This window comes from Myripristis murdjan, chromosome 6, assembly GCF_902150065.1.
Source record: "Myripristis murdjan chromosome 6, fMyrMur1.1, whole genome shotgun sequence".
Classification (NCBI taxonomy): domain Eukaryota; kingdom Metazoa; phylum Chordata; class Actinopteri; order Holocentriformes; family Holocentridae; genus Myripristis; species Myripristis murdjan.
This window is the reverse complement of record NC_043985.1, coordinates 17253412-17264863: the sequence shown is the minus strand read 5'-3', so window position 1 is coordinate 17264863 and position 11452 is coordinate 17253412. Positions and strand designations below refer to the sequence as shown.

The 11452-nt window shown below is 41.9% G+C and overlaps 1 protein-coding gene across 1 annotated transcript; it reads left to right on the top strand.

Annotated features, from left to right (window-relative positions):
* The first annotated feature begins 575 nt into the window (after positions 1–575).
* Positions 576–10730, top strand: LOC115360830 (transcription factor 12-like). Its single transcript, XM_030053980.1, has 12 exons — positions 576–689; positions 3025–3124; positions 4026–4165; positions 4252–4375; positions 4491–4561; positions 4943–5039; positions 5142–5215; positions 6029–6205; positions 7077–7194; positions 7635–7788; positions 9485–9714; positions 10456–10730. The coding sequence occupies exons 1-12, from the start codon at positions 621–623 to the stop codon at positions 10596–10598; spliced, it is 1497 nt and encodes a 498-aa protein (XP_029909840.1). The 5' UTR covers positions 576–620; the 3' UTR covers positions 10599–10730.
* Positions 10731–11452: the final 722 nt, after the last annotated feature.

Genomic DNA, 11452 nt, shown 5'->3' with positions numbered 1-11452 from the left:
GGGAGATAATCAGGATGGTGTCGTCACAGCTCTGATGTGGAGTTGGGATTTTGAGCATGCTCGACTGTTGTTTTTACAGTCACAGTGAATAGGGTGACACCTAAATACAAAGGCAAAAAAAAAAAAAAAAGCCCTCACTGATGATGGCTGGGGCTGGTCCAGGTGAGATGTGTGGTCATGTGCGGGGAATTCCCTGATGTGTGATTTCAAGTATCAGTTATAATAGTTAGACCACCTTGCAACAGCAGCCAGTGATAATTCATACACATTTTGCAGCAATAATAATCATATGGAGAGCTTTATGTTTTCTTTCTCTTGGTGTGGATATGTCTTCCATCCTCCCCACCACCACCACCACCACCAAAAAAAAAAAAAAAGATATTCCTAATATTGTGGACCAGACATGCTCAAATAACGACAACACTCAGCCACCCCTCTCTGCAGCCTGGAATGGTCCAGCCCTTATTTGCATAAGTTGTCTGCGGGTAGCTGCATGACCAGCAGGGTAGGGTAGGAGAAGGAGAGCATGTGGACTATGTGCACATGAGTAGAGAGGCAGACAGAGGAGCTGTGTGGACTGTACTGTGACCCTGGAGTCTTGCACTGAAGCAGACAGAGTTATGTACTGTGCTTATCCTGTCTCTGGGACAGGCAACAACTCATTAATGTATTGCTACAACATGAAACCAGTGAGTACATTTTTCTTTTTTCCTCTTTTCTAAGAAGATATGTCAGGGAAGGGGAGGGAGGGAGCGAGGGAGAGGGGGGGTTATTTGGTTAGTGATAGGACACAAACGTTGATGCACTTTTGTCTGTTCTTCTCAAAAGCTGTTGGGCAGGGAGGATTAGATCTGTTTACAGCAGGTTTTTAACATCATTATTGTTTTTCTGACCAACATTTCCATGACTACATATGAGAACGACAACTATTACATGTATAAACTGTCTATAAATTAATAGTTTTGTCACTGATCGTTATTCACTGTGCTGTCTTGTTATGGTCATCACTTCATTCACATCTTTCAGAGTTATTGGGATTTTTTTCTGAGACTTTAACAGAGTCTTTTCTAGGATACAAGATGGTTTCATCTGGTGTGCATGTGTGTGCGTGTGTGTGTGTATGAGAGAGAGAGCTTTGTATTTATGAAGGTGTCATGATGTCTATATGTACTGTGTGTGTCGCTGCTTTAATGAGTTTTGTACACACTGAGGAGCTCATACATTTTAAACCTCATTTGCTGCAGCTTATTGGACTTGAACTGAGTTTTAGTATATGACTTAATGCTCAAATTCCCTGTTTGCTGGTGAGTGTGTGCTACTCAGTTGGTCACTTTTACAGCCCATGTTGAATGTTCTGTGTTGTCATTATGGCCAACTCTGGTGAGAATCATACTTCCTATCAGCTAAGCACCATGTAGTCAGGTCTAGCAGCAGAGAACATCTTGACATGAAGCAGATTGCTGCTATTTCTATTTGATTTAACCCTGCTATGTTGGAGCAGTCCCTACACCACTGCAGCCATTATCAAAGGCAGCTTTGATCTCTGTGAGACTAACCATATCCAGACATCGTGGATCACAGAGGCAGAAAATTGGTTGCATGTGGCTGGAGTTGGCCATGGTCGACCACAGCGTAGGACTTGAATAGCAAGTTGATATTTCACTCATCTAGCATGATAATGCAGCATATATCCACTATGGTGAAGTAGCGCATCCTTTGTGCACATGTCAAGTCACATTTTTAAATTACTTACTATTAGGAAAGTAGTTCACAGATATTGCCAAAGAAAAAAGGACACAAGTTCAAAAGCATTTTTAACAGAAAGTATTAAGGGTGGCGTTTTTTTTTTAACCAAATAAAGAGCACAACTAACAGAGGAGGCTATCTCTACAAAGTCCCTTATCATTTGTGATGCCATGATTGATGGTTCCTAAATCAATGCTATGCTAAAAGAGGATGCCATGGTGACGGCCCCTCTCCAGCGGGGGCCAGAGAGGGCGTGCTGGGGCGGGGGTGTGACCATTATTAACGGGTCGCCTGCTATGCTGATGGTAAGGAGGACAATTGGCTTTATCCTCCGCCATATGCTGCCCATGGCGGCTCAGACGGGCCCAGTGTCGGCAGGGGCTCCTCTGTTTGGCCTAGCCCACAATCACCATGGGACTCATGCCAGCCAGGGTCATGGGTGTGTGTGTGTGTGTGTGTGTGTGTGTGTGTGTGTGCGTGCGTGCGTGTGTGTGTGCGTGTGTGTGTGTGTGTGTGTGTGACTGTGCTTGCTTGCATGAGCATACTCAAGAGAGTCTTTAATAGCCTGCTTTACAGAACTTGTCGTCCGGGTAACTGACACCCCATTGATGCTGCACAGGGAGGTTTATTTTCATTTCCTGGGGCACATCAAAGCAATCGAGGGAGGTGCAGGTGCAGCCCAGACCTCTTGGTGTGTTTGAGTGAGTGAGCATGTGTTGGTGTGTTTTGTGCACATATGTGCAGTTTGCAGGCCTGCGCTTTACAGTGTTTTAAGATAAAAAACATTAACTGCAGTTAAATTCTCAGATCTATTTAATGCCTGCTGTTCTGCTCCTCATGCAAAATCTGACTCACAAAAGGACGATCATTAAAGGGAAACTCCGTTCTCTGTTCGGTTTCTTACATTAGCTCTGTAATTCAGTTTCATGTGGAAGGAAACTCTATCCGCGTCTTCTGAATCCGGCCGGACCTGATCATGATTAGGGCAGGGATTTCTCATGGTGAATGGCTCCTAAAGCCGGATGAGGAGGTGCATGGATCTGCAGCTTATGGATTATCGCAATAGCTCTAAGTGTGCATCAGCTCTCTGCTTTGTTTTCATAATGCCATTGCTTCAGCTCTCAGTCACAGTATCTGTGTGTTTGTGTCAATGAGATCAGTTTGAGCGATGGGGAGCGAAACCTGTTTTAGAAAAGCATGATTTTAGTGTACTTTTTTCATGGTTCACAATAATTTTTCATTGATGCCTAAAATAAGCTGTGATTCCCCTATTTTTAGGTTTATGGGCAGTCTCCCAGTAACGATGACATCAACCAAAACCCATCTTCACACCCTTCCACCAAGGCACCCAGCAATGTTTTTGCAAGCACATTCTTTGGTGAGCTCATCCCCTCCAAACTAAAGGATTTTCCCACACCACTTCCTTTTACAGTGACATTCATCCTAATTTTATATTTTTATTGGCTTCAGTGTGCAGAAACTAGGGACTTAGTTTTCAATTATGCCAAAAGTGTCAGCATGCTCAAATTAAATTGGGCAATCTTAGCTAGATTTTTAGTTTAGTAACAGTTTTATAAATGGTGAAATAGAAATGGTCTGAACTAAGGTAAGATCTGTTAGCGAGGAATCAAATATGTAGCAAATTAAAGTTATTTTATTAAAATCTGTTTCCAAAAAGAAAAAGAAAAATTCCCAAGTATACAAGTATTTGTCAAGCAAATGTGAAATACAAAAAAGACAAATATTAATTATAGTCTTAAACTGTGCAACTTTTACTGTATTTACTGGCTTTTCAGAAGCAAACATCAAGGTGAAAGACATATGTACACCACTTTCTGAAAACTTGAAAAAATGCTTTGACCACTGATCCAGTGATCTGGTCTCAGATAAACTTTCTCACATCAATCATAATCAGCAAAAGTACAACGTTATCCAGCTGATTCAGTAGGTTAAGTGTTCCAATGCATGAAATTCAAATAGTTTTGCTGAAGTGCTGATGAGCAGGAGAGACTTTGGTTACTCTATTCTTTGCTCTCACTCGATGTCACAGTTGCCTTTTATTTTTCAGCAGTCATTTTTCAGCACTCTGCTGGGTTTAATGCAGCTGCTTGAACAGTGAGAGCAGGAGGTTTAATTCATTTTGATGGCACAAAATTGTGCAGGTATCTACTGATAGGATTTTACTGGTTTCCATAGAGGCCAGCAAGAGATTCACGGCCAGGCTGGGTGCTTGACGTGTCGTTATAGTGAAGTCTATAACACATTATTATCCATTTTAGAGGGGACGAGCCATTCACCTGACATCTGGAATGCTGTAAATGGGCTGAACCAGCAGGGCTATGAAGGTGCACTGGGAGCGGTCACATCCCTCCAAACGCATGCGGGGAGCTACAACAACCTGCCGCCACACACTCACCTGGTGAGATTTACCTGAAGGACCCTGGATGATTACAGCGATGCACATTCGACCTACAGAGACTCACTGTGTGTGTGGTTACTTTTCAGGACTATTCTCCACATTCGGTGATGGCTGCAGATATTAACAGGGGTCTTCCGCCTATGTCCACTTTCCACCGCAACAACACCGCGTCACACACTCCATCAGTAAACACCTCAGAGAGTTCTGCAGGTGAGGATTGGAAAATTATCTTAATTACCACAACAAACTTGGTACTTGTATATGTATAATACTATGGTATTATTATGGTATTATTCTGATTTTCTAAGATGATTCCTCTTTTTAGTCTCAGGGAACCAGGGCAATGCTTCAGGAGGGTCACAGACAGGCGATGCCCTGGGCAAAGCTCTGGCCTCTGTAAGTATCCGCCACCTCAATCCCATTAGAGCAGCTCCTCTGTGTCCTGTTATGTCCATACAGCCAGACCAGAGCATAAACTAAAGCCTGAGCAGTATAATGCAAAAGGGAAATAGTTCCTTCTTCCCTGCCAGTACCAGGGTAGTGCATATTAACCAAGAGCTATTCTCATGCTGCTGGACTTTTTATTGGCTGCTGACTAGTAAAATGACCAGAATTGATGAGTTTAGTTCAGGTTACGAGCCTGCTCCAAAGGCTGTGGCAGCAGCTGTAAAATCCTACGGAGAAATGACAAGTTGTGCTTTTAAAATGATCCATGCGCTAGTCCTCCATCCACCCCCCACCTCCAGCTCACTTCTCTTTTTGCCTGTCTGCTGCCAGATTTATTCCCCTGATCACACCAGCAGCAGCTTCCCCTCCAGCTCATCCACACCGGTGAGGTCTCCGTCCCCGTTGCCGAGCTCCACTGAGCCCGCAGGTACTGGACTCATGCCACAGGCTCTGTTCCAAGGAACACTGATTTGTATTTTGTATATCTCAATCCCCTCATGGTCTGCTTTGCTTGTTCTCCCTCTCACAGGTACCAATATGTGGCCACGGAGTTCAGTTCAGACTCCAGTCTCTCCCAATTATGAGTCCTCTCTCATATCAATGGTAAGGACCTGATTCGATGTCATGTGCCTAAAGTTTAGGTTATCTGTTGCATCACATGGAGGATAGAGGGATAACGGATGAAACTGTATTGATCCCTGAGGCAGTAGCCGAAGTAATAGAATTCAGCTGGGAAATGCACAATGAATATAATCAATATAAAAATAAGCAAATAAAACAATAAAGCAATACATTGTAAACAATTGTTATGGGCTCTATTTCCCGGACAGAAACCTAATATATGAAATTATATGATCCCAGAGAAATCTTATGATTTATGTTACATATATACTGTGTGTGCGTGCGTGCGTGTGTGTGTGTGTGTGTGTGTGTGTGTGTGTGTGTGTGTGTGTGTGTGTGTGTGTGTGTGTGTGCAGCCCATATATGGTGAACATCTGTGTGTAATTTATATGTTCTTGTATGAAAACATATTGTGGAAAAAATATCCCCATATATGAAAATGTGCTAAATTCTAATATTTTTCATACATGGATATTATGAACTTAATGTGGACATGTGTTGAAATTCCCTGTCCCATGTCTGTGTGGTGTGTGTAGACATAATAACAAAAAAAAATACATGCTATTAAGACATCAATATGACCAGGCAAATGCAATGAAACAGTGACGCTATCAAGAACATACTATTAATAAATGCAGAATATAACAGTGAGGGAGATATTTGACAACTGAAAAAGAGAGTTTGTGAGTTTACAGCAGTGGAACCAGACTGCAGAAGGCCACATGCTACGCATCATGGCTTTGTCATAAAGGTTCATTCCAATGTAAATGTTTTTCCTTTGTGTCCTGGTTGCAGTCTCAGGTGGAGGACCGGCTGGACAGACTGGACGACGTGATCCACGTCCTGAGGAACCACGCTGTGGGTCCCACAGCCGGCCTGCCCACTGACATCCACAGCCTGCTGAACCACAGCCAGCACGGCCACCCCGGCTCCGCCACCGCTCCACCCGTCACCTGCCACACACCAGCCATGGTTAACACTTGTTTACTTTAAAGCTTTTAAGTATCTGAGGAAGGACAGGGCAGCATGTATGGAAATATTCAATGTGTGAGCATGGAGAAAGCTGCAGTATGTGTGTGTGTGTGTGTGTGTGTGTGTGTGCGCGCATATGTGTGTATATGTGTGTATATGTGTGTGTGTGTGTGTGTGTGTGTGTGCATTTGGTCCCAGGAATTTTTCCACACATTATGTCCACATGTTTTCCGTCCATGAGGGTTGCCGTCCTTGAAATAGGAAACTGAGGACAATGGGGGCGTGCTGTGACGCGCTGTCCTTATTTGGAACGCCTGCGTGTGGACTGTAATTCCACTACGGGGTGATGGGGAATGCCTGCATTGTGTGCTCCCATTTCAACATGTTTCCCTATCAGACGAGAGGGGGTTTAGCCCAGCTGGAGTGGACAAATATACAGGGGAAAGGGTTTTTAGTCTAATCCTTAGGGGATGGGTGGAGGGCCGGGGGGATTTAATTCTCTCACTTTTATTTTTCCAAATGATGCGTCAGTTAGAAGTGAATCATTCCTGAAAAGAATTAGGGGTATGTTTAGGGAGTGTATGATAGTTTTAAGGGAAGGATTAAGATTCTCTGAGATTAAATTAATTCTGCAGAGCAAGAGATCTAGGCGGGGGGTTATGCTGGAAATGAAAGGGCAGATGTTATTCAGATCCAAGGGATGTATATATGAATGGGGCTGAGCATGCTGTGTTAGAAAGGTTTACAGAGCTTCTTCCATACTCAGCATTTATAAAATTTTACCGAACACTCAGTCGTGGACTTAACATACAAATATTGCCAGTTTTTAGCTCCTTTATCTCATTTTGTCCTCTTTTTGTGAATCCTAAAGGTTGAAGCCGTCACTGTCAGCAACAACCACTCAGCCTTCCAGAGCCGCACACCAAATGGCCACCCATACCCTGCTAGACAGCGGCCCGCACTTCAGTCCACGCAACCAGGAGGCCGAGGCAAGTCATTCCTCATCATTTTTCACGACACTGTTTTCAGAATTAACAATCCACTTATCTCATCTGCGCTTTTCAGCAGTTTCATGACGTTTTAAATGCTTGTTCAGTGTTAAAATCTTGTTTTTTCCTTAAAACGAGTGGAAAAATTGCCGGTGGGATGACTAGTTTCCAATGCTATTTAACTTGTCTCCAGAATTTTGTTTAATCAAGTGACCTTTAGTGAAGTGAGCTAATGTGCCTTATTTGGCCTTGGTTCAACTCCACCGTACTTGTTCCCAGTGGATTCCCTGACACAAATGGGGATTATTTCAGATTTGAGATTTGATATGAGTCTACATGACTTGTTAAGATTGAGATTTTATTTATTTATTTATTTATTTTTACAGTGGCAGGTGATAATTTTGCTATTTTTAAATTCTGTGCACTTTATGCAACCACAGGTGCCCTGGGTGTCTTGGGTAATCTGGAGCTGAAGATGGAAGGTGGGGAAAGGGAAGAATTAATGCACACGAGTCACAGCCACAGCTCCGACAGCCAGAGATCAGATGAGGAGAGCGAACACAAACCACATGCAGACAACAGCACAAGGACAAGGTAAAGACTCCTGGTTTGCTCCGAGTGTGGAAAAAAGTGTTCACCTGGAGGGAAAGAAAAACTATTTTGGTGTATAAAACCAGTGGAGCATGACTATTAAAGAAAAATTGCTCCACACTCATTCAAAGGCTGATTATTAGGGCACTGTCGCTGCTATGCTGACAGTGCAGAGTACAGCCTTTGTGCTGAAACGTTTGTGGTGTGCATGATTTATATTCTGCATTGAAGAAAAGCATTAAAAATAGACGAAAAAAGAAACAAAGTAAGACTAGACCTTGTTTTTTTTTTTCAATTGTAGACCAATTTTCTCTTCCCGTTTTTGCTGCTAATCCCTGTAAACAGCAACAAACAAAATCTGAATTGCAGGTAACACTTTCTTTGTAATGTTGTCATGGAAACTATATGACACATTCATGACACATTAATGTAAGAACAGTTGTAATTGCTTCATTACACGTTCATGCAACATTTGTCATGTGTTTGCATAGCAGATTTGAAGTCCTGCAGTCAAATGGTCAAATCCAAGTTTGGTGTAATATAATGCACTGCTACATACTGACTCAACAGAACTGACAAATGATTATGCCTTCCATTCTGCTGCAGCTTTACCTCAATTTTAGAGAATTAAAATACTGTTGGATCCCTGCTGTGAAGAGCAGCTTTATCCATGCTTGCCCGTTTGGCTTTGTCAAATAATTCAGTGTCACAACAAGTTGCAACAAAGGGGAATAGCTCTCAATTTCATTTTAAATATGTTTTAAGGTCCTTTTATTATTTCCCACCACTGTTTTCTTTGCATTGTTACTTTTTCTTGCAGCTAGAAATAAGAACAAGATGTAATTGTGCCTGTATTTGTGGCATTAAACTGTAATAGACCTCGAAAATCAATTGTCAACAGTGGAAAAGTATCCACACTGATGTTTTGGACATTTTGGGCGTATAGGGGTCTTTTCTCAATCACAACCATTTGCAACTGATATTAAACTGTACTGTACTGTACTGTATCCCTTATATGCTAATATCCCAGTGTAGAGTCTATATTCCGTTGTTTCTAGTTTTAGAGGTCACTTCAGGCCATATTTCTTGATGACAGGAGATCTGAGTGCATTTTCTCCTTGTGTGTAGCTTTATAAGACAGCTGTGTTGTCTTATGTTGTCTTATTTGTTGGAAATATGTCACTGACAGTGACATATTTGACCTCTTGCAAAAAAAAAAAAAAAATGGAATGGAATAAGCAGTTGTTTAGATGTGACTACAGAGTGCAACTCTCCACAGGCCTATTGCACTGCTTTGAGGGCTGGATACTCCAAAACATTGCAAACATACGCAGTAAAGTGCTCATAAAAGATTATTAATTTATAAATCTGTGTTCAAAGCACAAGCTTCTTAAGAATGTATAATGTAAACACCTTCTAAATCCTATCCTGTGTATTGTCAAAAGAATGACAATACACAGGATATCCTAAGACCACTGAAGATACTGCAACCTGAGCTCAACTCAGTGGCCAGCAGAGGGCATATGAATCTACAGTTTACTCACCACAGGCCTCCTGTGAGATCCAGCAAAGCTTGATCCACTTAAGCTTTAATGCCAGTTCCAAAAGCATAAATTTTATTTTTGGAAAGACACCGACAAGAGATTTACAAGCATGCTTACCTGTTTTTCTTTGTTCTTTTGCATTTGTTATGTCCAAGTATCCATGAGGATGAGGATCTGAGTCCTGAGCAGAAGGCCGAGCGCGAGCGTGAGAGGAGGATGGCAAACAACGCCCGGGAGCGCCTGCGCGTGCGGGACATCAACGAGGCCTTCAAGGAGCTGGGCCACATGTGCCAGCTGCACCTGAAGAGCGAGAAGCCGCAGACCAAGCTGCTGGTGCTGCACCAGGCCGTGGCTGTGATTCTCAGTCTGGAGCAACAAGTCAGAGGTCAGTGCATGCTGGGTGTCCTCCGAGGTATCAAACTCAAGAGAGAGACGGCTAGAGAACTTGAGGCTGAGATACAAATCTGTGACAGGGAGGAAGGGGAAGTGTTGATGATGAAGACATGAGAGAGCAAATAGTAGATGTACAGAACACATAATTGTTATAGACTTTTTAAAAATACAACTGCAGTTAGCAGTTGCCGGCCTAAGGCTGGTCCTCAAGAAGACTTGAGAAGGTCCTTTGGTTTATTCCCACATGAAAACTTTAAATTAATGCTGTTAATGTCATCCAGTTCTTAAGTAAATTTAAACTGATTTCATCTGGATTTTTAGTATGGAGGCAATGAATGTTTCTACCCTCTATTTAAGCACATAGTCACATGGGAATAAATTTCCCATTTGAGTTGGAACAAACTCATTGGAATATATCAAATTGATTAGTATTATATCAACAAGTGGAGAGTATAATGCCATGGGATTATTTACTTAATGGGTCCTGCACTAAATTTGTGATGATTTTAACTTTCCCACTCCAAACATCTCAGGCTATGCTACAATTTACCATTAGTAATAATTAGTGATAACAAATATGTTAGAAAGGTTGACAGCCAAACAGAATCATTTGGCTCCTGCTTTTTCCCAAAAGTGGAAAATGTGCATCACAGGGAAATGGACATGTGTAATATCCATGTCTGAGATTATTTATATTGCCAAACGCAGATCTATTGTTTGTTGAATCCCACAGAGAGGAACCTGAACCCCAAGGCAGCATGTCTGCGGAGGCGGGAGGAAGAGAAGGCGTCTGCGGTCATGACAGATCCTCAGTCCATGCATCTCGCGTTTCATCCTGGTCTGACAGACGCAGCCAACCCTATGAGCCACCTCTAAGCATCAAGTCTGTCATCCAGTTGATTTCACAAAGGGTTATGCACTCTGCTAAACCAGTGATTAGATTGTTTTTCTACCTGATATTAAAAGAAATGGGGAGTTTTTTTTATTTCCAAAATTAGATACATATGATTCAAATTGTTTCTTGCAAATAGATAAAAAATATTGCTTTTTAAAAGAAAATTGGTGACCCATAAGTCCTACGTTTGCCTACAAACAGGATCATCTATATTTACAGATACTGTACGCAATAAACATTAAGATTTTTTATTTTTTTTTGGCTATAGAACAATCCTGCATTTAGCCGCCCTGATACAAGTCTAGTATTAGTGATGGTGTCTAATATGACTGTGTGTCTGATACACAGATGTTGAGCGAGGAGCCTCTCAGAGAAGATAGCGGTCTACTGAAATGTGGAAGTCAGTCGACTCTTGTGGACGTCCGGCGTTTCTTTTGAATTTGGACCAGAGCTGAGAGGATGAGCTGTCTGTGCGTAAAGCCTGATCCAGTCCAACAATCATCTTCTCACCTTCCAAACAGACTTTTTAACTCGTGCCTAAACTTACTTGTAAGAGACAAATGCATTGTAAGCTGCAGATGTTTTGTACATATTTTCTATTTATTGATTATCCTTCCGTTTGAATATATATCTAAATGGATTTTAAAAAACTAAAAAAAGAAGAAAAAAAAACATCCCAGTAGTGGCGAGGTGTCATCTGCAGTTAGTAAGGCCAGATGTACTGCTGACTAACTTTTACAATGTATCACTAATTTACCATGTACACTCGTGATTTCAACCAAGCTCAGAGGACTGACATTCCCACATTTGTTGTGTACGGATATCAGATTGTAAT

Coding starts and splice junctions, on each gene's coding strand:
- LOC115360830 (XM_030053980.1), top strand. CDS start 621: ATGTACTGTGCTTATCCTGTCTCTGGGACAGGCAACAACTCATTAATG. Junction 4,166..4,251: donor TGCCGCCACACACTCACCTG/GTGAGATTTACC, acceptor GTTACTTTTCAG/GACTATTCTCCACATTCGGT. Junction 4,562..4,942: donor TGGGCAAAGCTCTGGCCTCT/GTAAGTATCCGC, acceptor GTCTGCTGCCAG/ATTTATTCCCCTGATCACAC.